Consider the following 26,406-nt stretch of genomic DNA (forward strand, 5'->3'; position numbering starts at 1 on the left):
TTTGTGCTACTGATACATTGTTTGATCTATTTACATCTGACACTTATTACAACTGTAACTGAGGAGAGTAAATATTGTGGCTTGAAAAACAGAATTCTAGCCATAGCTGTCTCGCTGTACTGTTATATAATGAAACTATCAATTCTCATGGACATGTGTGCTTGGATTTTACTGAAGTCTATGAATCAGAAAATTGCACTTGAATAAAAAAAATCCTCAATATGGCCAATTTATCTCTCAACTAAGTATGCATTTAATGCCATGATCTCAGTGTTAGAATTCAGGGCCTGAGCTTTATTTTCGCCTTAAGTGCACTGTCAGTGTAAATCAAAACCTCTTCACACAAAACCTCTTCTTTACAGTTGTCAGTGAAAAGGACCAAGAGATTCTGGTACATACTGAGAGGTTTAATGATAGTTGGAACCAACTTCTTGAGTCTCTGTTTGTGTCATTACTGAATATGTTTAAAATCTGCTTCAGACTTAATCTTCCACTGGATGACTAACAACTTGGCAAGAATTAGCAGACATTGCATCAGCTGTAATGGAGAATGTGGCCCCTGACTGTCAACCACATTTTCAGTTCCCTGACCTGCGCATTTTTTTTTTTACTGAGGCTCTACTGTCTTCATAAACATTGTGTTTTTCTGCACCATTTCCCAGTAGCAAATTCAAAGTCGCTCCCACAGACTAGAGTAAACTTGGGAAAGTATTTGCAGACAATAGGAGACCATGCAAGTTTAAATAAAAACTTTATTTTAACCAGAGCAGAAAAGTTTGTCTCTGGCAAGCACAATTAGAGCTTAACATTACTAGCATTTACTTCATAGACAGTAGAGGAGATGCAGACAAGTAACATACATTTTTACACTGCAATCAATCATGCACTTATGTTATGACAGTTGTAGACTGTACTTGTTCCACTTCATTCCTCTCCAGATTTTCTTTTGTTCAGTGGATATGGGCTTCACTTGTTTTATTGCTTATTCGTATTTGCTGTTGAGAAGATGAAGGTGAACTGCCTGCTTGAACTATTGCAGTCCACGTAGAGTTGAGACACCCACAACGCTGTAAGGTGGGGGAAGTTCCAGGACTTTGACCTGGTGTCAGCGAACAAACAATAAGATATCTCCAAGTCAGGGTGGTGAATGTTTATATGTTTCTTTTTTAATTTATTCATTCTCAGGGACAAAGTGTTGCTTGCCCAACCTTAATTACCCTTGAGAAACTAATAGTGAACTGCTTTCATGAACCACTGCAGGCCATGTGATGTAAGTGTTGTTAGGAAGGAAATTTCAGGATATTGATCCAGGGATGGCGAAGGAATGGAGGTATAGTTTCGAATGGGATGGTGTGTCAGTTAGAGAGAAACTTGCAGATAATAGTGTTTCATATCTCCTGCTTTTCTGGGTGCTAGAGATTGAAGGTTTGGAAGGTTCTGTTGAAGGAGTTCCCGTGAGTTGTTGCAGTGCATCTTGCCAACATGCTCCAGTAGTGGAGGGGGTGAACCTTGAAATATGGATAAGTCACATTAGGCATTATGGTTTGTTCCAAATCATGTCAAGCTTCTAATGTGTTGTTGGTGCAGCATTCAGGAAAGTGAACAGTATTACACTCCTAACTTATGCCTTGTAAATGCTGAACAGATTTTGGCAGTGAAGGGGTAAATTACTTGTTGGTATATGGTTCAATTAGGACAGTAATGGTTTCAGTGAAAGTAGTGATTGTAAACTGGATACTTTTGACAACTGTGGATACATATTCCTTACAGAAGATGAAAAATTCTTCTCATGTTGCACTTGCAATCCCTTTGAATATGTGGCAGTATCTTGCTTACACTGATTAAGCACATATACACTGGATCAACATCCTGAAATTTACTTCCTAAAAATACATGGCTCAGATTTAATCTCAGCTTGCAACTACGCTTCTGATCAATGTTGTTGACATAGTTGTGAAATGAATCAACACTGATGTTTATTCATAGTTGCCTAAGTCAGCACTTTTCCTACAAAGTAGATTTCAAAGTTCTCCCATCTTGGAGTTAACATTTCCTATTGGTGCATATTGTTTAAGGTAGAATGTAATTCAGATTGCAGCTGGAATAATTTACATATTATCTATACCTTCAGCCATTTCCCTCAAGAATATTGATTCCCCTGGGGACAGAGCTAATGAGGGTTATGCCAAGACAACCAACAGTTGAGCTGACGCATTGATATAGGTGCATAGGGATTGCTCCTGTGGTGCAGTGGTAGTGGCTGTGCCTCTGGGCTAGAAGGCCCAAACTCAAGTTGCACTGCTTCTTGAAAACCTGTCTGAACAGATTGTTTAAAAAAAGCTATAAACTATGAAGGCAGTGCCTGAGGCAAGTAAGCTCACATTGTTGTTTGCGTGGTAGTCGTGGTTGGAAAAATTGTCCTCAATGTTAATATCCCCAGCTCCCCCCATTTGACATTGCTTGCAGGAATAGCAATAACAACAACATTAATTTGTAAATGACACTCACCCATGAGTTATAGCAATACTGTGCATTCTGTATCCTGAGATTCTAGTTTTCAGTATTAAATGCAATTGGGGATAGTGTAGTTAGAGGCATAGGCACTTCTGTGACCAGGATTGAGACTTTCAAAAGGTGTGTTGCCTGCCTGGTGCTCAGGTTCAGGATATCTCATCTGGGCTGTAGAAGAGCTTGGAGTGGGAGGGTAAAGATCCAAATGTTCAGACAGTCTGCAGGTACCTTGGACAAGTACACCACCACCGTCACAGACTTTATCAGCAAATGTGTGGAGGATTGCATACCGAGGAAGACAATCTGGGTGTTCCACAACAGGAAACCCTGGATGAATCAGGACATACAGACCTGCTAAAAACCAGGTGTAAAGGCCTTCAGATCAGGAGAGCCACTCAAAAATAAGGAATCCAATATGACCTTTGCAGAGCCATTAAGATAGCCAAGGATCAATACCAATCCAAACTAGAGACCCAAACAGACACCCGGTGACTATGGCAATCACAGGTTCTAAAAAGAGACAGTTCAAGGTAGCAGACATATCCCTCCTAGATCGTCTCAACGCCTTCTATGCTCGCTTTGAGCAGAATTTTGGCAGACAGGTAACACCTATTCCAACAAGTCCTGACAAACCTATCCCAACAATCTCTGCATCAGAGATCAGTTTTCCTTAGTGTGAATCCAAGGAAAGTGATGGGACCAGACAGAGTACCAGGCCTTGCACTTAGAGCATGTGCAGCTCAACTGGCAGATGTCTTCTCGGACATCTTCAACCTCTCCCTGCAGCAGGCCACGGTCCCTGCCTGTTTCAAGAGTGCCAACTTCATCCCTGTACCTAAGAAGGCTCTTGCAGCATGTCTCAATGACTACCACCAGTGGTCCTAACGTCAGTGTATGAAGTACTTTGAAAGTCTGGTCATGGCATTAACTCCAGCCTCCCTACTACTCTTGACCCACTCCAATTTGCCTATCGGACCAACAGATCCACATCAGATGCCATATCATTTGCCTCTCACTTTCCCTAGAACACCTTAACATCAAGAACAGCTATGTAAGAATCCTATTAATTGACTGCAATTCAGCCTTCAATACTATTATCCCTTTGAGACTGTGTACTAAATTTAGTAATCTCAGACTAAGCCATACTTTCTGCAACTGGATCCTCAGTTTCCTGACCCACAGGCCACATAATCAGTGAAGATTGGAGTCAATATTTCGTCCTCACTAACACTCAACACTGGGGCCCTCCAGGGGTGCGTACTCAGACCCCTACTGTACTTACTCTATACCAATGACTGTGTTGCCAAATACCAGACTAATGCCATTTACAAGTTCACTGCTGGTATCACCATAGTTGGTCGAATCTCAGATGGCGATGAAACGGACTACAGACAGGAGGTGGAAAAATAGTGCACTGAGATCAACCTAGCTCTCAATGCTGGCAAAACTAAGGAACTCATTATTGACTTTTGGTGGGATGTTACAGAGGTGGAATGAGTGGAAAGTGTCAAGCTCCTGCGAATGGTCATCAACAACAAGCTTTTTTGGATTCTTCATGTGGACACACTGGCTATAAAGGCCCAACAACATCTCTTCTTCCTCAAACAGCTGAGAAAATGTGGCATGACAGCGAATACCCTTGCCAACTTTTATAGTTGTACCAGCGAGAGCATTATGTCTGGATATATCAATACCTGGTAATGGCAACTATACCATTCAAGATTAGAGATGGTTACAGTGAGTGGTGAACTCGGCCTGGACAATCACAAAGGCCAACCTCCCATCTATAGAATCCACCTACCAGGCCCGCTGTCAAGGAAAGGTCGCCGACATTCTCAAAGATCCATCCCACCCTGGCAATGTTTATCTACAACCTCTGCCATCGAGGAGAAGGTATAGAAGCCTGAACACACGCACCAGCCGGTTTCAAAACAGTTTCTACCTTACTGTCATTAGAATATTGAATGGACTCACAAACTCTTAGCACTTGCCCGTACCTGTGTTTTTTTTTGCTGCTGTTTACCTATTATTTACCTATCTATGCTATTTAACAATGATCTGCCTGTATTGCTCACAAGACAATGCTTTTCATTGTGCTTCGGTACACATGACAATAAATTCCATAAGACCATACGACCATAAGACATAGGTCTTACTTTCCATTCGGAAGTAAGGCCATTCGGCCCATCGAGTTCCACTCCGCCATTCAATCATGGCTGATGAGCATTTCAACTCCACTTACCAGCGTTCTCCCTGTAGCCCTTAATTCCTTGAGACAACAAGAATCTATCAATCTCTGCCTTGAAGACATTTAGCGTCCCAGCCTCCACTGCATCTTGTGGCAATGAATTCCACAGGCCCACCACTCTCTGGCTGAAGAAATGTCTCCACATTTCTGTTCTGAATTTACCCCCTCTAACTCTAAGGCTGTGTCCACGGGTCCTAGTCTCAATTCAATTCAAATCAATGGCCATGCACTATGTAGGTACCAGCAACAGAAAACATCTGCCCTAGTTTTGTTTGCTAAAAGCATATGAACAGCTCAGTGGATATCTGAATGGGAAGTGTTTGGAGGGAAATGGGTCAGGTGCTGGCAAGTGGGACTAGATTAGGTTAGGATATCTGGTCAGCATGGACGATTTCGACCGAAGGGTCTGTTTCCATCCTGTATATCTCTATGACTCTATGAAAATAACCAAAAAGAGGTTAGAAAATGAAAACAAAAACTGTGAACAGGTCCCCAATCCGTACATGCCTGTTACTATTTTACGGTGGTGGACTTTTAAGAATCTGAATCTTTAGGCATTGAGGGGCAGGACATTTCACGAACGTATTTAAATTGGGTTCCTACAATTAGGAGCTTTATTTAAATATTATAGTTACTGTTTGGATTTCCCAGATGTTGGCAGCATTGCAAGGGATGTGGCAACTGGATTGCAAGCCAAGTGCCTTTTTAATAGCATTCCTGCAGGCTAGGCTGAGAAAGAGTGTTCCCTCTCCTCCACAGACTTTCAAGGAAGTCTTCTGTTTCTTGTAGAGTCACAGAATCATACTGCACAGAAATTAAATTAGTGTTCATTCACAGGACAAAGGTGTCACTGATGAAGGGCTTATGCCCGAAACGTCGAATTTCCTATTCCTTGGATGCTGCCTAACCTGCTGTGCTTTAACCAGCAACACATTTTCAAAGGTGTCACTGGCCAAGCTAGCATTTATTGCCCATCCCTGTTTGGCTGAAGGGCAGTTAAGAGTCAACCACATTGTTGTGGATCTGGAGACATATAGGCCAGATGAGGTAAGGATGGCAGTTTCCTTTCTGGTCTCCCTCCTCTCAGAAGAGTGTTGTGAAACTTGAAGGGGTTCAGAAACTTCTTACAAGGATGTTGCCAGGGTTGGAGGATTTGAGCTATAGGAAGAGGCTGAATAAGCTGGGACTGGAGTGTCGGAGGCTGATGAGTGACTTTATAGAGGTTTATAAAATCATGAGGGACGTGAATAGGGTAAATAGACAAGGTTTTTTTTCCCTAGTGTGGGGGAGTCCAGAAGATGAGGGCATAGGTTTATGGTGAGAGGGGAAGATTGAAAAGGGACCTAACTGGCAACTTCTTCACACAGAGGGTAGTGCATGTGTGGAATGAACTGCCAGAGGAAGTGGTGGAGGCTGGTACAATTGCAGCATTTAAAAGGCATCTGGATGGCTATATGAATAGAAAAGGTTTCGAGGGCTATGGGACAAATGCTGGCAAATGGGACTAGATTAGGTTTGAATATCTGGTCAGCACAGACTTCTTGGACCGAAGGGTCTGTTTCTGTCCTTTACATCTCTCTAATTCTATGACATTAGTAAATCACATAGGTTTTACTGTCAATTAACGCTGATTCCTTGGCATCTTTCAGTTCTTAATTCCAGACTTATTTTAGCCAATTGTGCTCTCTTCTTCTACCCTGTGATAATGGTAGAGCAGTCCTTTCTTCTACAACAAGCCTAGATAACTTTTCTCTGAATGCCATAATCAGGACCCTAATGTCAGACTCGAGATGCTTATTTTCCTGCAATTTGCCTGGCAAACACATTGAGACATACAAGATTCTGAAGGAGCTTGATCAAACAGATGCTGATGGGTAATTTCTATTGGCTGGTGAGTCTTACACACAAAGACTTGTCTCAGATTTTTTCGGACACTGATGAGGAAAATGACTTTATTCAAAAGGGCGTAAATCTTTGGAAGACACCATCCCAAAAGTTTGTGGGTAAAATAGTGGTCATCTTTTCTGTAATGGATATCTAAATACAAAGCAAAACTCTTAATTTTATAGTGCTGCCAAAGGAATAAAATCTCTCCAAATGAATATATATATCAAAATCTAAACTTTCTCTACTAACATAACTTTAAAAAGAAAAACTTTGTTACATAGTGCCTTTGGTGACTTCAGATTGTCCCAAAGTGCTTCATAGCCAATTGAGTACTTGTTGAACTGCAGTCACTGCTGTGACATAGAAATATGGCACAGCTGAAAATGTGTTGCTGGTTAAAGCGTAGCAGGTCAGGCAGCATCCAAGGAACAGGAAATTCGACGTTTCGGGCATAAGCCCTTCATCAGAAATGGCTTGTGCCCGAAACGTCGAATTTCCTGTTCCTTGGATGCTGCCTGACCTGCTGCGCTTTAACCAGCAACACATTTTCAGCTCTGATCTCCAGCATCTGCAGACCTCACTTTTTAACTCATAGAAATATGGCAACAAAGTTGCACAAAGCCTGGTCCCACAAACTGCAGTGTGGTAATTATCAACTCAACTGTTTTACTAATGAGGAAGGAGTACATATTAGCCAGGGCAGTAGAGAGAACTGGCAGCAGCTGTGGAAAGAAAGCGGAGCTGATGTTTCAAGTCCAGTGACTCTTCATCAGAACTGGACTCGAAAGGTTAACTCTTCTTTCTTCCCACAGATGCTGCCAGACCTGAGTTTTTCCAGAAACCTCTGTTTATTTAAGATCTCCTATACCTGCAGTCCTTTGCCTTATTTTATAGTAGCGAGAACTCCCTCTTTTTCTAATTAGTGCCATAGGATCTTTTACACCTTAAAAGGGCAGGGAGAGTCTTAGTTTATTCTCTTATTTGAAAGACAGAATTTCTGAGTTGACGACTTCTGCTTCTTCATAAACTGCCAATTCCCTCACCTCCAGTGGGATGACATCACCTGATACATATTCCCCTCCTGTCCCTTGTCAAAATTTCATAGCGATCATTCTCTCCCGGACACTCTGGTCCACTCCTCTTCCACTCCCAACACCACCCCATACCGCTATGGCATCTTGCCATGCAATCGCAAGTGTAACAACTGCCCGTTTATCTCCTCCTTCCTCACTCTGCAAGGTTCCAGACACACCTTCCAGGTGAAGCAGCAATGTACTCAATCTGGTCTACTGTATTCACTGCTTACAATGTTTTCTTCTCCACACTGGGAAATTGAAAGGCAGAATGAATGACTGCTTTGTGGAAAATATATGTTCTGTCCATAACAGTGACCCTGAGCTTCTAGTTGCGTGCCTCTTCAACACACCACTGTGATTTCTGGGCAACATTTCTGACTTAGGGTTGATTCAGTGCTTGAGAAAGGTTCTGGGCAAGCTGGAACAACATCACCTCATTTTCTGCTTGAGGGCTCTGCAGCCTTCAGGACCTAACATCGAGTTCAATAATTTTAGGGCCTGAACGTATGGTGGCACATTGGTTAGCACTGCTGCCTCATGGGACCTGGGTTCCATTCCAGCCTTGGGAGACTTGTCTGCGTGGAGTCCGCATTTTCTCCCCATGTCTGTGTGGGTTTCATTGGATGCTCCAGTTTCCTCCCAGATTCCAAAAGATACGCAGATTAGGTGGATTTGCCATGGTAACTACGAGGTTACCCGTATAGGGTGGGATGCACTTTGCATGGTTGGTGTAGATTCGATGGGCTGATTGGCCTCTCTGCATTGTACAGATTCTAACAGTACAATAATTAGATATACATTATTTCACACCTAATTCTTTTCCAGTAATATATTTGCACTGGCTGCATTGCAATTAATAAATGAATTCTTTTAAGGTGTTCTTCCTTTGAAGAAAGCAGGAGCTCACTGATAAGCTACCATTAACAGTTCAAAATGATAATGGAGCAGCGGCTGAAACTCGAGAGGGCGCATGTCCCAAGGGTCGTTCCGTACCACGCTCTGCGCATGTCCCTGGACTGCACGGTACAGCGCTCTGCGCAGGTACCGCGACCTGCTCCGTACTCCGCTCCGCGCATGTCCCGCGACCGGCTCCGAACTCCGCTCCGCGCATGTCCCGCGACCGGCTCCAAACTCCGCTCCGCGCATGTCCCGCGACCGGCTCCGTACGCCGCTCCGCGCATGTCCCGCGACCGGCTCCGAACTCCGCTCCGCGCATGTCCCGCGACCGGCTCCGTACTCCGCTCCGCGCATGTCCCGCGACCGGCTACGTACTCCGCTCTGCGCATGTCCCGCGACCGGCTCCGTACTCCGCTCCGCGCATGTCCCGCGACCGGCTCCGAACACCCTCTGCGCATGTCCCGCGACCGGCTCCGTACTCCGCTCTGCGCATGTCCCGCGACCGGCTCCGTACTCAGCTCTGCGCATGTCCCGCGACCGGCTCCGTACTCCGCTCCGCGCATGTCCCGCGACCGGCTACGTACTCCGCTCTGCGCATGTCCCGCGACCGGCTCCGTACGCCGCTCCGCGCATGTCCCAGTAGCCGTTGAGGAGAAAGTGTTAAACGATGGCTTTTCAATGTCAGAAGCAATGCTACATGAAGGAGGTAAGAATAAACCAGAGAGGGCGGCGAAAACCCCTCCCCCACCCTCCACCCCCTCCCCCACCCTCCACCCCCTCCCCCCTCCCCCCTCCCTTACCCCCTCCCCCCTCCCCCTCCCTTACCCCCTCCCCCTCCCCCCCTCCCTTACCCCCTCCCCCCTCCCCCTCCCCCCTCCCCCTCCCCCCCCCCTCCCCCTCCCCCTCCCCCCTCCCTTACCCCCTCCCCCTCCCCCTCCCCCTCCCTTACCCCCCCCCCCCCCCCCCTCTCCCCCCCCCCTCCCCCCCCCTCCCCCCCCCCTCCCCCCCCCCCCCCCCCCCCCCCCCCCCCTCCCCCCCCCCCCCCCTACCCCCTCCCCCCCCCCCCTCCCCCCCCCCCCCCCCCCCCCCCCCCTCCCCCCCCCCCCCCCCCCCCCCCCCCCCCCCCTCCCCCCCCCCCCTCCCCCCCCCCCCCCCCCCCCCCCCCCCCCCCCCCCCTCCCTTACCCCCTCCCTTACCCCCTCCCCCCCCCCCCTCCCCCCCCCCCTCCCCCCCCCCCTCCCTTACCCCCTCCCCCCCCCCCCCCCCCCCCCCCCCCCCCCCCCCCCCCCCTCCCTTACCCCCTCCCCTACCCCCTCCCCCCCCCCTCCCCCCCCCCCCCCCCCCCCTCCCCCCCCCCCCTCCCCCCCCCTCCCCCCCCCCTCCCCCCCCCCCCCCCCCCCTCCCCCCCTCCCCCCCCCCCTCCCCCCTCCCTCCCCCCCCCCTCCCCCCTCCCCCCCTCCCCCCTCCCCCCCCCCCCCCTCCCCTCCCCCTCCCCTCCCCCCTCCCCCCTCCCCCCCCCCCTCCCCCCTCCCCCTCCCCTCCCCCCTCCCTTACCCCCTCCCCCCTCCCTTACCCCCTCCCCCCTCCCCCCTCCCTTACCCCCTCCCCCCTCCCTTACCCCCTCCCCCCTCCCCCCTCCCTTACCCCCTCCCTTACCCCCTCCCCCCTCCCCCCTCCCTTACCCCCTCCCCCCTCCCTTACCCCCTCCCCCCTCCCCCCTCCCTTACCCCCTCCCTTACCCCCTCCCCCCTCCCCCCCCCCCCCCCCTCCCCCTCCCCTCCCCCCTCCCTTACCCCCTCCCCCCTCCCTTACCCCCTCCCCCCTCCCTTACCCCCTCCCCCCTCCCTTACCCCCTCCCCCCTCCCCCCTCCCTTACCCCCTCCCCCCTCCCTTACCCCCTCCCCCCTCCCCCCTCCCTTACCCCCTCCCTTACCCCCTCCCCCCTCCCTTACCCCTTACCCCCTCCCTTACCCCCTCCCCCCTCCCCCTCCCTTACCCCCTCCCCCCTCCCCCTCCCTTACCCCCTCACCCCCTCACCCCCTCCCCCTCACCCCCTCCCCCTCCCCCCCTCCCCCCCTCCCCCTCACCCTCCCCCCCTCACCCCCTCCCCCTTACCCCCCCCCCTTACCCCCACCCCCCTCCCCCTTACCCCTACCCCCTCCCCCTTACCCCTACCCCCTCCCCCTCCCCCTTACCCCCTCCCCCTCCCCCTTACCCCCTCCCCCCTCCCTTACCCCCTCCCCCTCCCTTACCCCCTCCCCCCTCCCTTACCCCCTCCCCCTCCCCCCTCCCCCTCCCTTACCCCATCCCCCTCCCCCCTCCCTTACCCCCTCCCCCACCCCCTCCCCCTCCCTTACCCCCTCCCCCCTCCCTTACCCCCTCCCCCTCCCCCCTCCCTTACCCCCTCCCCCTCCCCCTCCCTTACCCCATCCCCCTCCCCCCTCCCCCTCCCTTACCCCATCCCCCTCCCCCCTCCCTTACCCCATCCCCCTCCCTTACCCTCTCCCCCCTCCCTTACCCCCTCCCCTCCCCCCTCCCCCCTCCCCCCTCCCTTACCCCCTCCCCCCTCCCCCCTCCCCCTCCCCCCTCCCCCTCCCCCCTCCCTTACCCCCTCCCCCCTCCCCCCCCCCTCCCTTACCCCCTCCCCCCTCCCTTACCCCCTCCCCCCTCCCCCCTCCCTTACCCCATCCCCCTCCCCCCTCCCTTACCCCATCCCCCTCCCCCTCCCCCCTCCCTTACCCCATCCCCCTCCCCCTCCCCCCTCCCTTACCCCATCCCCATCCCCATCCCCCCTCCCTTACCCCATCCCCATCCCCCCTCCCTTACCCCATCCCCATCCCCCCTCCCTTACCCCATCCCCATCCCCCCTCCCTTACCCCATCCCCCCCTCCCTTACCCCATCCCCCCCTCCCTTACCCCATCCCCATCCCCCCCTCCCTTACCCCATCCCCATCCCCCCTCCCTTACCCCCTCCCCCATCCCCCCTCCCTTACCCCCTCCCCCATCCCCCCTCCCTTACCCCCTCCCCCATCCCCCCTCCCTTACCCCATCCCCCCTCCCTTACCCCCTCCCCCACCCCCCCTCCCTTACCCCCTCCCTTACCCCATCCCCCCTCCCTTACCCCCTCCCCCATCCCCCCTCCCTTCCCCCCTCCCTTACCCCCTCCCCCATCCCCCCTCCCTTCCCCCCTCCCTTCCCCCTCCCCTCCCCTCCCCCCTCCCTCCCCCTCCCCCCTCCCTTCCCCCCTCCCTTCCCCCCCCCCCCCTCCCCCCCCCCCCCCCCTCTCCCCCCCCCCCCCCCCTACTCCCCCCTACCCCCTCCATTCCCCCCTCCCCCCTCCCTTTCCCCCTCCCCCCCCCCTCCCCCCTCCCTTCCCCCCTCCCCCCTCCCTTCCCCCCTCCCTTCCCCCCTCCCCCCCCCCTTCCCCCCTCCCTTCCCCCCCCCCTCCCCCCTCCCTTCCCCCCCTCCCCCTCCCTTCCCCCCCTCCCTTCCCCCCCTCCCTTCCCCCCCCTCCCTTCCCCCCCTCCCTTCCCCCCCCTCTCCCTTCCCCCCTCTCCCCTCCCTTCCCCCCCCCCCTCCCTTCCCCCCCTCCCTTCCCCCTCCCTTCCCCCCTCCCTTCCCCCCTCCCTTCCCCCCTCCCTTCCCCCCTCCCTTCCCCCCTCCCCCCTCCCTTCCCCCCTTCCCCCTCCCCCCTCCCTTACCCCCTCCCCCCTCCCTTACCCCCTCCCCCCTCCCTTACCCCCTCCCCCCTCCCTCCCCCCTCCCCCCTCCCCCCCTCCCCCCTCCCTCTCCCCCTCCCTCTCCCCCTCCCCCCCCCTCTCCCCCTCCCCCCTCCCTTACCCCCTCCCCCCTCCCCCCTCCCTTACCCCCTCCCCCCTCCCCCCTCCCTTACCCCCTCCCCCCTCCCCCCTCCCTTACCCCCTCCCCCCTCCCTTACCCCCTCCCCCCTCCCCCCTCCCTTACCCCCTCCCCCCTCCCTTACTCCCTCCCCCCTCCCTTACTCCCTCCCCCCTCCCTTACCCCCTCCCCCTCCCCCCTCCCTTACCCCCTCCCCCTCCCCCCCCCCCCCCCCCCCCCCCCCCCCTTACCCCCCCCCCCCCCCCCCCCCCCTCCCCCCCTCCCTTTCCCCCCCCCTCCCCCCCTCCCTTTCCCCCTCCCCCCTCCCCCCTCCCTTACCCCCTCCCCCTCCCTTACCCCCTCCCCCCCCCCCCTCCCCCCTCCCCCCTCCCCTCCCCCCTCCCCTTCCCCTCCCCCTCCCCCTTCCCCTCCCCCTCCCCCTCCCCCCTCCCCCCCTCCCCCCTCCCCCCCCCCCCCTCCCCCCTCCCCCCCTCCCCCCCTCCCCCCTCCCCCCTTCCCTCCCCCTCCCCCTCCCCCTCCCCCCCCTCCCCCCTCCCCCCCTCCCCCCCCCCCCCCCCCCTCCCCCCTTCCCCTCCCCCTCCCCCTCCCCCTCCACCATCCCCCCTCCCTTACCCCATCCCCCCTCCCTTACCCCATCCCCCTCCCCCCTCCCTTACCCCATCCCCCTCCCCCCTCCCTTACCCCATCCCCCTCCCCCTTCCCTCCTCCCCCCTCCCCCCTCCCTCCTCCCTCCTCCCCCCTCCCCCCTCCCTTACCCCATCCCCCATCCCCCCTCCCTTACCGCATCCCCATCCCCCCTCCCTTACCCCATCCCCCCTCCCTTACCCCCTCCCCATCCCCCCTCCCTTACCCCCTCCCCATCCCCCCTCCCTTACCCCCTCCCCATCCCCCCTCCCTTACCCCCTCCCTTACCCCCTCCCCCCTCCCTTACCCCCTCCCCCTCCCCTACCCCCTCCCCCTCCCCTACCCCCCTCCCCCTCCCCCCTCCCTTACCCCCTCCCTTACCCCCTCCCCCCTCCCTTACCCCCTCCCCCCTCCCTTACCCCCTCCCCCCTCTCCCCCTCCCCCCCCCCCCTCCCCCCCCCCCCTCCCCCCTCCCCCCCCCCCCCTCTCCCCCTCCCCCCTCCCCCCTCTCCCCCTCCCCCCATCCCCCTCCCCCCCCTCCCCCTCTCCCCTCCCTTACCCCCTCCCCCCTCCCTTACCCCCTCACCCCTCCCTTACCCCCTCACCCCTCCCTTACCCCCCTCACCCCTCCCCCCTCCCCCCTCCCTTACCCCCTCCCCCATCCCCCCTCCCTTACCCCCTCCCCCATCCCCCCTCCCGTACCCCCTCCCCCCTCCCTTACCCCCTCCCCCCTCCCTTACCCCCTCCCCCATCCCCCCTCCCCCACCCCCTCCCCCTCCCCCCCCCGCCCCCCTCCCTTACCCCCTCCCCCTCCCCCCTCCCCTACCCCCTCCCCCACCCCCTCCCCCACCCCTCCCCCCTCCCTTACCCCCTCCCCTACCCCCCCCCACCCCCTCCCCCCCTCCCCCACCCCCTCCCCACCCCCTCCCCCACCCCCTCCCCCCCTCCCCCACCCCCTCCCCCACCCCCTCCCCCACCCCCCCCCCCACCCCCTCCCCCCTCCCTTACCCCCTCCCCCCCCCCCCCACCCCCTCCCCCACCCCCCTCCCCCACCCCCCTCCCCCACCCCCCTCCCCCCTCCCTTACCCCCTCCCCCCTCCCTTACCCCCTCCCCCCTCCCTTACCCCCTCCCCCCTCCCTTACCCCCTCCCCCCTCCCTTACCCCCTCCCTTACCCCCTCCCCCCTCCCTTACCCCCTCCCCATCCCCCCTCCCTTACCCCATCCCCCCTCCCTTACCCCATCCCCCTCCTCCCCCTCCCTTACCCCATCCCCCTCCCCCCTCCCTTACCCCATCCCCCCTCCCCCTCCCCCCCCTCCCCCATCCCCCCTCCCCCTCCCCCATCCCCCCTCCCTTACCCCATCCTCCCTCCCCATCCCCCTATCCCCCCTCCCCTTACCCCCTACCCCCTCCCCTTACCCCCTACCCCCTCCCCTTACCCCCTACCCCCTCCCCTTACCCCCTACCCCCTCCCCTTACCCCCTCCCCCCCTACCCCCTCCCCTTACCCCCTCCCCCCATCCTCCCTCCCCTACCCCATCCTCCCTCCCCATCCCCCCTCCTCCCTCCCCATCCCCCCTCCTCCCTCCCCATCCCCCCTATCCCCCCTCCCCTTACCCCCTCCCCCCTCCCCTTACCCCCTCCCCCCTCCCCTTACCCCCTCCCCCTCCCCTTACCCCCCCCCCCTCCCCTTACCCCCACCCCCTCCCCTACCCCATCCTCCCTCCCCATCCCCCCTCCTCCCTCCCCATCCCCCCCCCCTCCCTCCCCATCCCCCCGATCCCCCCTCCCCTTTACCCCCTCCCCCCTCCCCTTACCCCCTCCCCCCTCCCCTTACCCCCTCCCCCCTCCCCTTACCCCCTCCCCCTCCCCTTACCCCCACCCCCCCTCCCCTACCCCATCCTCCCTCCCCTACCCCATCCTCCCTCCCCATCCCCCCTATCCCCCCTCCCCCCTCCCTTACCCCCTCCCCCCTCCCTTACCCCCCCCCCTCCCCCCCGCCCTACCCCATCCCCCCTCCCCTACCCCATCCCCCCTCCCTTACCCCATCCCCCCTCCCCCCTCCCTTACCCCATCCCCCCTTACCCCATCCCCCCTCCCCCCTCCCTTACCCCATCCCCCCTCCCCCCTCCCTTACCCCATCCCCCCCCCCCCCACCCCCTCCCCCCTCCCTTACCCCATCCCCCCTCCCCCACCCCCTCCCGCCCTCCCCCCCCCCCTCCCCCCTCCCCCCTCCCCCACCCCCTCCCCCACCCCCTCCCCCCTCCCCCACCCCCTCCCCCCTCCCTTACCCCATCCCCCCTCCCCCACCCCCTCCCCCCTCCCTTACCCCATCCCCCCTCCCCCCTCCCTTACCCCATCCCCCCTCCCCCCTCCCTTACCCCATCCCCCCTCCCCCCCCCCCTCCCCCCTCCCTTACCCCCCACCCCCTCCCCCCTCCCTTACCCCCTCCCCCCTCCCTTACCCCATCCCCCTCCCCCACCCCCCCCCCCCCCCCCCTTACCCCCTCCCCCACCCCCTCCCCCCTCCCTTACCCCCTCCCCCCTCCCTTACCCCCTCCCCCCTCCCTTACCCCCTCCCCCCTCCCTTACCCCATCCCCCCTCCCCTACCCCATCCCCCACCCCTATCCTCTTCCGTTCCCTGTCACCCCTCCCCCACATCTCCCCACCCTGCACACTGCTTTGCAGACATTCAAAAGTTGTAGTAGATTTCAAGTACTTAAAACATTTCAATTTGCAAAATGATAATAAAGCTACCAATACCTGTACACAGCTGCAAGTCAACTCATTTTTATGACTATCCATTGCATCCTACCTTGCTTTGGTCTTCAAATTTGAGTTGGTTATACACTTCATTGAACACAGAACAATACAGTGCAGAACAGGCCCTTTGGCCCTGCATGTTGCGCTTTCCTATGAACTAACCTAATCCCATCACCATCCATGTGCTTATCAAAGGACTGTTTAAATCTCCCTAATGTGGCTGTGTTAACTACATTGGCAGGCGGGGCATTCCAAGCTACTCTGTAACTTTCCATCACCTCATCTGAACCATCTCGCCTCAACGTCACTTAAGCCTCCCTCTTCTGCTTGACAAGAAATACTTGACAAAAAATTTCTTCAGTAAAACACGGTTCCCTTACCTTATCACTTCCTCCTTGCCTGACAGGGACATATTTATCAAAGACATGCAATGTCTGTTCCTTAAACCAGCTCCACATTCCGATTGTCTCCATCCCCTGCATTTTGCTGCCCCATTCAATGCCACCTAAGTCCTGCCTAATAGCAGTATAATTGCCCTCCCCCCAACTATAACTCTTGCCCTGTGGCATGCACCTATCCCTTTCTATCGTTTAACTAAACATTACTAAATTATGGTCACTCTCTCCAAAGTGCTCACCTACCACTAAATCAAACACCTGGTCTGGTTCATTACCAAGTACCAGATCACGTGTGGCCTCCCTCTTGTCGGCCCTTTGATATACTATGTCGTGCTGGATAAACACAGCAGGCTAGGCAGCATCCAAGGAGCAGGAGAATCGACGTTTCGGGCATAAGCCTTTCTTCAGGAAGGGCTTGTGCCCAAAACATCGATTCTCCTGCTCCTCGGATGCTGCCTGGCCTGCTGTGTTTTTCCAGCACAACATTTTTCAACTCTGGTACTCCAGCATCTGCAATCCTCACTTTCTCCTTTGATATATGATGTCAGGAAACCCTCCTGCACACATTGGACAAAAACTGATCCATCCGACGTACTAGTCTTATAGAATTTCTAGTCAATGGAAATTAACTTCTCCCATAATGACAACCCTGTTCCTTTCACTCGTGCCCAGAATCGATTTGCCAATCCTCTCCTCCACGTCCCTGGAACTTTGCGGAGGTCTATAAAAAGCTCCCAGTAGTGTGACCTCTCCTGTCCTGTTTCTAACCTCAGACCATACCACCTCTGTAGACAAGTCCTTGTCAAATTTTCTTTCAACCACTGTTATACTGTCCTTGATTTTAAAAGCCACACCTCCCCCTTGTTTGCAACCTTCCCTGACCTTAATGAAAGATCTAAAACCTGGAACCTGCAACATCCATTCCTGACCTTGCTCTAACCATGTCTCAGTAATGCCTGCAACATCGAAGTCCCAGGTACCTATCCATGCTGCAAGCTCACCTACCTTATTCCAGATACTCCTGGCATTAAAGCAGACACACTTCAAACCAGCTTGCTGTCTGCCAACACACTCCTGTGACCGTGAAATCCTGTCCATGTCTTCCCTGCTCTCATCCACCTGTACACTGGACCTACAACACAGGTTCCCACCCCTTTGCTGAGCTAGTTTAAATCTACCCGAATAGCGCTAGCAAATTTTCAACCCAGGATATTAGTACCCCTCTGGTTCAAGTGAAGACCGTCCTGTTTGTAGAGGTTCAAGTGAAGACTGTCCTCTACAAACAGGATGGTCTTCACTTGAACCAGAGGGGTACTAATTTGTAGAGATTTTGTCGAGATCAAAAGACGATGAAGGAAATAATGAGGGCAGTTTTTCAAGGTAAAGAAATTACATTAAGATAATGGTACATTTACAGTTTAATGTGCCTTTGTGGTGTATGTACATAAACATTTATATAGCTACCTTTGTGTAAATGTTTCTATAATGTGAGCCACCCACAAATAATTGGCAGATCCAGATTATACTTGAACAACAAACTGATGTAGAGATTGCCATTGGAATGGAAGGGCTGACATTCTGTACTATGCCCGGAAAATTCCGTGATCACCAGAGTACTCCTCAGGCAGCAGCAGAGCATGATGTATAGAAAATGTTCAGATGCCTTCTGGGCATCATAGATCTACAAAAACAAAATTACAAGTTCTCATGTACAATGAGAAGCACGGATATTTTCATGACATATATTTACATTAAACTCTTCTCCAGAGCACTTGAGCTTTACTATCCCTTAAAGTAACAAGTATATTCTGCACCAGCCATTGTGCAGATTTGAAGATGCTAATTCTCTTGGACATGGTGCTTCCAGGATTGATTCTAGGTCATGCTACTAATATCCATCAAGATAAAAAAAAAGCTAAATGTATTTGAATGCATTAGCCAGTCTACTGCTTCCAACATATTTATCATTAAAACTGCAGCACCAGCACTTTGCCCTTGTGTTATACAACTTAAAATGTTCCTTTTGTTTAAAAAAAATGTTTGTGAGAAGCAAGTGTCACCAGTAATGCACAATTTGCAAGCATTAAGGATAAGGTGAGCACCTGTTTGTTCATCCCAGTTTGCACAATCTCCTCGTGTCTGTGGGGGTTTACTTGGTGTGCTCTGGTTTCCTTGGTGTGCTGTAGTTTCCTCCCTCAGTCCAAAGATGTGCAGGTTAGTTGAATTGGCCTTGCTAAATTGCCCATAGTGTTCGGGGATGTGTAGGTTAGGTGTATTATACCGGGGTAAATGGGGTAGGGGAATGGGGCTGGGTGGGTTACTATTTGGAGGATCAGTGTGAAATTTTGGGCCGAAGGGCCTGTTTCCACACTATAGGAATTCTACAATTCCTCCACCCCCCCATCTCCCCTTTTCCATTTCTACTTCCCCCACCCAATCTCACCCCCTCCCCCAGTCACCCATCTCCCCTCCCTCTCCGTCTCCCCTCTCCTGCCACCCTGCCTCCCCTCAGTCCCCACCCTGACTCCCCCAACTCTCCTCTCTCCCCCATCCTCTCTCCTCTCTCCCCTCACCCTGACCTGACTTCCCTCCCCCCGACTCTCCTCTCCCCTTCCTGTCCCCCCCACCTGTCTCCCCTCTTCCCCCACCTGTCTCCTCTCTCCCCCAGCCATGTCTCCCCACCCTGTCTCCCCTCCCCCACCATGTTCCCCCCCCCCTTCCCTTCCCTTCCCTCCCATACTGTGACCTGCTGTGCCTTTCCAGCTCCACTTTTTATCGACCTGGACTTCCAGCAGCTGCAGTCCTTACTATCACCAGTACCTACAAGTTCATCTAAAGCCACACAACATCTTGCTTAGGAACTGTGAACACTGTTTCTTCATTGTCATTGTGTCAAAATATTTCTGACTTAAAGTAAATGTAGAAGTAATTGCAGGCTCAGTTAAATCAACCACGTGGTGATATCCACGCTGACACAGTGGCTTTGTGTGTTATTGAAAGTAAGAAGTGTGATTGCCAAATGATTTCTGTATGACAGTAGTCACATTGGCTGCAGTGAAGCCGTTAAAAAAAAACTTTAATATCAATTTACAGAACAATTCTCAGTCCAAGATCTGTGATTGGTGCCTCTTGTTCTTTGTCTCTACCCGTATTCTCATACAATGTTTTTTTCAAAAGTATGTTACATGTCAAATTCTAATTATTACATAAAGTGCAATACGCTTCAATTACGGTCAGTATAGCACTTAGCATACTGAATTCTCTTACTATATCTACTATTAGATTTTATATTTACGATATGAATTTTGCGTCAAATATGCAGCCAGGTTTTCCATCTCTTTGGTGTGTTTTGGCAGCTTTTGTAGCTTTTCCAAATCTACAGTTCAGACAATTGCCCCAAGCTTTAAGATGTATGCCTCAGCACTTGGAATGTGCTGGTTTGCACCACTCCGTTGTCTTTGCTGTGGAAGGTCAGCAGGCACTGGGCAGGTCCAAGCATGTCTCTCCCTGAGTAGATAGACCTTCGGCAACTAATGCTGGGTGACTCAACAAGCTACCTTGGGAATAGTAGAAAACAGTTTTTCTTCTAGTCTTACAAAAACACCTGTTTATCTCTTAGCCAAAGATCTGTTGGATTGTCTGATCTTTTAAATGCCATAACCAGGCGTTCACCAAATGGTAGCCATGATGTGGAGGTGCTAGTGTTGGACTGGAGTGGACAAAGTTAAAAATCACACAACACCAGCTTATAGTCCATCAGGTTTATTTGAAAATACAAGCTTTCGGAGCACTGCTCCTTCAGATAACTAGTGGGCAGGATTGTAGGACACAGAATTTATTGCAAAAGATCAAAGTGTTATACATATTGAACCAACCTAGATTGCAGTTAAGTGTTTTTTTTTAAAAGACTAGATTCCCTACTGTGTGGAAATAGGCCCTTCGGCCAAACCAGTCCACACCGACTCTCCGAAGAGTAACCCATCCAGACCCATTTCCCTCTGACTAATGCACCGAACACTATGGGTAATTTAGCATGGCCAATTCACCTGACCTGCACATCTTTGTGACTGTGGAAGGAAATCGGAGCACCCAGAGGAAACCCACGCAGACACGGGGAGAATGTGCAAACTTCACACAGACATTCGCCCAAGGCTGTAATCGAACCTGAGACCCTGGTGCTGTGAGGCAGCAGTGCGAGCCACTGTGCTGGTTTGATCACTTAAAATGGGAATGCAGGTTTCGATTGATAAATAAGTAAATCCCAGAACTTCTTTGAGTCACAGTCCCAAGACAACTTAAGGTTTTATCAATATAAAAAAAGTTGACCTTAGTTGAGGCAATGTATTAAAGGTGTGAGGTTAGAGTCTGTCTGTACCCCAACCTTGAGTCAGACTAGTTCTCTTTCCAAAGTAGGAATTTATAAAATGTCACATGGATTGACTGCCTGCAGATTATGTGTGTGTGTGTGTGTGAGAGAGAGAGAGAGAGGGTCTGTGTGAATGTGATTGTGTGCAAGAGAATGTGTTTGCGTGTGTGTTTGTATGTATGTCTGCTTCAGTGTGTGTGTGAGAGAGAGTGTATAGTGTAGTGAGTTCCCCTGTGGCATGACATGAACCCAAGATCCTGGTTGAGGCAGTGGCTGATAGCCAAGCTTGGTACCCAAGAGAATGGCTGCTCACTCTCTCATGCATGCACGCACACCCTCGCACGGGCATATACTCACGTGCACACTCTATCAAGTGCGCGCGCGCACACACACACACACACACACACAGATACTCTCTGACCCCCCACACACACACACCCACACCCACATTTACGTCTATGGGGTGAATTTGTATTTTCAGATACATAATATTTTGTTCAAAAAGCACGCACTCTGCAGGCGGTCAGTCCATGTGACATGGTGGAAATAGAAACAGGCAGACTCTAATCTCACACCATTGATGCATTGTCTGAGCTGAGATGTCACTTTTTTATATACTGGTAAAACCTTAAGTTGTCTCGAGACTGTGACTTGAAAGAAGTTCAGCGATTTTCATATTAATCAATTGAAACCCGTATCTCCGTTCTAAGTGCCTAAAAACTTAACAGCAATCTTGGGTGGTTCAATACCGAGACTTCGCTCTTTTACAATAAATTCTGTGTCCTATGATCATGCCCCAATAGTTACCCGATGAAGGAGCAGTGCTCCGAAAGCTTGTATTTTCAAATAAACCTGTTGGACTATAACCTGGTGTTGTGTGATTTTCAACTTTCTGCAAATGCTGAGTGACCTGTTGTGTACTAGAAATTTCTACATGTATTTCAGTCTTTTCACTGGTGCACATGTACACCTTTTTTTTATTTTATTAACAACTGTAATATGTGTGCCTTTGCAGTACAATACCCTAATCCTGTTTCTCTAGATTTTCTCGCAGCTTATGTTTTATTTGTATGATGCCTTTTATTTCAGTTTGAGACCTTGGTGGTATCATGTACTCCAGCAGAGTTGAAAATCACTGTGAATGGGAAAAAAGAAACTCTGAAAGGTTTTAACGTGATTCTTGAGGACACTCTGCTGTTTCCAGAGGGAGGTGGACAGGTCAGTGATTTGTTTCTCAAAGGGTTGCGTTTATTTCTGCTGTAATTGGGAGTTGGGGTGAGTGCACTTTCTGCATTTGGAGATGCAGTGTTGGATTGTGTCAAGCAAAAATGCTTTTAGGTTCAGTGTGACTTTCTGTTGCTGAATAATGTACACCTACCATCTTGGTGAGAGAAGCCATAGTGTAGGCTGATTTCTTTATGTGCAACACTTCCTGATACCTTTGAAATCACTGCAGGAGTTGCAGTGTGTTTTTAAAGAGCTGGATGGTTTAAGGTAGGTTCTCAGGCTTACTTAGTTGAAGGGCACCTTTTAAAATGTATTAGTAATGATGGACAGTCCTTCCACCCATCTAAATTATAACACAATATATGTACAATATGTTTCAGTGACATACTTAAAAATAACTATTTGCTTACAGATATCAGTGAGATGGATCTGTCTGCTTCTTACTGCAAAGTTTGTCTGTCTCTGGCAGGAGATGAAGCTGGAGAGAACAAGAGCTGAGAGAGAGTATTGGGGAGCTGGATGAAAACAATAGTCTATAAGGAGCAACAGAGATACAGGGGAGTGAAGGATACAGCACACCTCTGACCACCTGTCACTCATTCACTCTTGATAGGTGCCCTGGGCATTGCCCATGTTGCTTGTGTATAAAGCCAACTCTGTACCTCAAACTGTCCACATTTTATCTTATTTGAGAGCTAATTAAGAGTCATAGAATCATAGAGAAGAACAGCACAGAAACAGAACCTTTCATTCAACTCATCCATTCTGACCAGATACCCTAAATTAATCTAGTCCCATTTGTCAGCACTTGGCCCATATCCATCTAAGTCTTCCTATTCATATACCCATCCAGATGCCTTTTAAATGTTGTAATTGTACCAACCTCCGCCACTTCCTCTGGCAGCTAATTCTGCCTCTCGCACCACCCTCTGTGTGAAAATGTTGCCGCATAGGTTCCTTTTAAATCTTTCCCATCTCACCTTAAACCTATGCCCTCAAAGATCTAGACTCCTGTATCCCAGGGAAGAGACCTTATCTATTTACCATATCCATGTCCCTCATGATTTTATAAACCTCTATAAGATCACCCCTCAGCCTCCAATGCTCCAGGGAAAATAGCCCCAGCCTATTCAGTCTCTCCCTGTAGCTAAAACCCTCCAACCCTGGCAATGACCCATGTAAATCTTTTCTGACCCCTTTCAAGTTTCACAACATCCTTTCGATAGGAGGGAGACCAGAATTGCACATTTTTCAAGTGATTTGTAGTGATTCATACGAACAGTGATAGAAAAAAAACAGTCTGGTCCTTAGAGTCTGTGATCCCTTGTCAATCACAATATAAATGATACCAACAATACACCATGCCCTCCCCCAAAAAAGTTACATGACCTTCTAGAATAGGCAGAAGACCAGATTTACAACCCAGGCCATTTTGAAGTAAAATATCTGCAAACCTCCTTCCTCATCATTCTGGGTCTATTAATATTACCTTTTGGAGGATGTGAAAGTGACAGTTTAACTGCAGTGAGATTAGTGATTAAAAGTAGCAGGAGTGAACTTGTCTTGTTGTGAGCTTTAAACAATTTTGAAGTCTGTGATGTAGTCGCATAACTGTAATCTCATGTTGTTTGGATGATAGAATCTTGGCGCCTGGTGTTGCTTAGGAACAGATTAGATCATAACTGCTTCTTGACCTTGTCCTTTGACCTTGTCCTTAATTAATTTTAATTTCACTTCTAATAACTGCCTTTTTGAAAGATGGGCATAAAATTGCACATGGGTCATTACATTGATTTCCACTGTGCCCCCAATGTTTGGAGCCTAAAACCAAATTTCGAAGTGCTGACAGATTTCATAGGGTTGACATGACTCCTGTTAGATAGTTAGGCAGTTGTTTTTGACTGGCACGGACGCGATGTACTGCAGATCTCTGACTCTTATGAACTGTGAAAATACACCAATTTCTGGTTGTTTTTTAAGGTAATGGTTTAGAAAGGTTAATGTTAACATTAACCTGCATTAAGCTTCACCCAATCCGATGATGTCATGCAGCCTTGGGGAAGAATGAAGAATATAGTTTGAGATTCCACTAGGATACAATGTGTCATTCCTGGCTCCTGATAATCTTGTGTGTGATGTCCAACTAGCCAATTTAACTTGTATGTATTGCATATTGCTATTGTGCATTAATCTGCATTTTGGTGTTAAAGCAAGTGCCTCTTTTTAAGACTCACAAGTGGTTCATCCTTTACCACTGTTTGCCATATTCTAAATGTAGTCTAACTTGGGTCTTGTATAGTTTTGGCAAGACCTCCATATTTTTATACTCCATTCCACTTGGAATAGAGGCCAATATTCCATTTGTCTTCATTCCTTTTACTGAAATTGAATGTTAGTCTGTTGTGATTTATGCATGAGGACTTCAGATCTCTGTGGTGCAGCTTTCTGTTCTTCCTGCAAAAATTATTATCCCATCTGCCAAATTTTTGCCCAGTCTCTTAACTTGTCTACACCTCTCCACAGACGGTTTGCCATCCTTACCACTTGTCTTCCCACCTATTTTTGTGTCATGTGCAAACTTAGTGATGCTGCATTCATTTCCCTCATCCAAATCATTCATACATACTATACAAAGTTGTAGCCCCAGCACTGGTAACTGTGGCAATTCACTATTTAGTGGTTGCCATCCTGAAAGTGCCCCTGTATCTCAACACTCTGTCTCTTTCCCTTCCGCCAATACATGGCAGATCGACTGTGCATGTTTGTTTTTAATAGATATTTTTATTGAAAATTTAACATGTTTTTACAAACTTACAAAATAATACACACAAATACAAACATTAATATACAATTAAATATTAAATAATTAATAACCAAAACCTAACAAACAAAGAGATAAAAAAGAGAAAACAAAACTCAACTAACTACTAACCTAACCTGTAACTAACCAGAGCATATAATAGAATATCTTACATTACACAAGAGAAAAAAAAGGATAACATAGTAATTAAATAGTGAAGTACATACTCAGAATGTATTCATACGGGATTCTTCCCCCCCAAAGGGCCTCCGGACCAGCCAGAACCGCTACCACAACCAGATGAAAGCCCTTGACAAAATGGCCGAAATATGTATATCTATATAATTCAGTTTTTTGGTGCACCATATTTGTAAGGAAGTCAAGGGGAATACATTCCACGATCAACCTATACCAGTTCGAAAGTCCTGCAAGGCCCTCAACTACCTAGTTAACTAAGATATTTTTCCTTGCACAAGAGGAGAGAATGGAAAATAATTTCCTCCTGTGCACATCCAGAGAAGGCAAGCTCGAAAAGCCCAGGAGAAGAGATACTGGATCTACTCTAATTTCCGCTCCAAAGACTTCTGTCAAAGCATTTGCTACTCTGACCCAGTATTTGCGGATCTTATGACATGTCCATAAGCAGTGTGTGAGAGTGCTCACCTCTATTTTACATTTGGGACACATTGGAGATGCTCCTGCCCTAAATTTTGCCAATCATTCCAGTGCTATATGAGTCCTATGGAGTATCTTTAACTGAATGGCTTGGGTTCTGTTACAGGTGGAGATTTTTCTGGCACTTTCCCAGATGTCGTCCCACATTTCTGTGGATATTTCCAACCCCAATTCCTGATCCCATGTTCTAAGCAATCGTTCCAAGTCTTCCGAAACTTCATTATGTAATAAATGATAGAGAGTGCTGACCGAGGGTAAACCCATTGGCCACAACACTCTTCGTTCCCTATCTGATTTCTAAACGCTATCTAATAACATAATCTTCTGCTGTACGTAGTCTCGAATTTGGAAGTATCGAAAGAGGTCTCCATTAGTTAGTCCAAATTTCTGGTGCAGCTGTTCAAAAGACATCATGACACCCTCATCAAACAGATCCCCTAAGCAGGAAATACCCCTAGACCTCCAGGATTTAAATGTAGTCTCTGTGAGCCCTGGTTGTAAACCCCATGCCCCCACTATAGGAGTAGAAGAGGAGGTTTTATGTGAATTACCCTCGTTTTGCCGCATTATCTTCCAGGCTTTAATTGTGTTTAATACTACAGGGCTTTTGCAATGGTCCATAATGACTTTCATCTTATCTAAAAATAAGAGGTTAATAAGAGGACACTTTGTTTGAGAAGCCTCGATGTCCAGCCAGATTGATTGTGTGTCAGACGAGACCCAAACGGCTATGTAGTTTAATAGAGAACTCAGCGGATACTTCCTAAAGTCTGGAAAATCCAGCCCTCCCCTTGCTTGTGGAAGCTGTAGCTTCTTTAACTTAATGAGGGGGCCGTCTATGATTCCAGATGAAAGAACCAAGCCACCCATACAATTTGCATAATGCAGGCCTCAGCAGCATCACCGGGAGCATTCTCATAGGGTATAAGAGACAGGGCAAGACATTCATTTTAATTAGAACTATTCTACCTAACCAAGAAATTGGAAGATCCCCCCAACGTTGAAGGTCCTGCATTATCCTTTCCAGTAGCTGCACAAAATTGACCTTGTATAGCTAACCAAATATGGGGGTGATAAA

The 26,406-nt window shown here is 51.4% G+C and overlaps 1 protein-coding gene across 1 annotated transcript in view; it reads left to right on the plus strand.

Annotated features, from left to right (window-relative positions):
- Window positions 1–26,406, plus strand: part of aarsd1 (alanyl-tRNA synthetase domain containing 1) — a 96,065-nt gene that overhangs the window by 36,563 nt on the left and 33,096 nt on the right. Inside the window, exon 7 of the mRNA XM_060848634.1 lies at window positions 21,716–21,844. Coding sequence (XP_060704617.1) covers window positions 21,716–21,844 — 129 coding nt within the window. The remainder of the gene's footprint in view (window positions 1–21,715; window positions 21,845–26,406) is intronic.

Source organism: Hemiscyllium ocellatum, chromosome 32 (assembly GCF_020745735.1).
Source record: "Hemiscyllium ocellatum isolate sHemOce1 chromosome 32, sHemOce1.pat.X.cur, whole genome shotgun sequence".
NCBI classification, from domain to species: Eukaryota; Metazoa; Chordata; class Chondrichthyes; order Orectolobiformes; family Hemiscylliidae; genus Hemiscyllium; species Hemiscyllium ocellatum.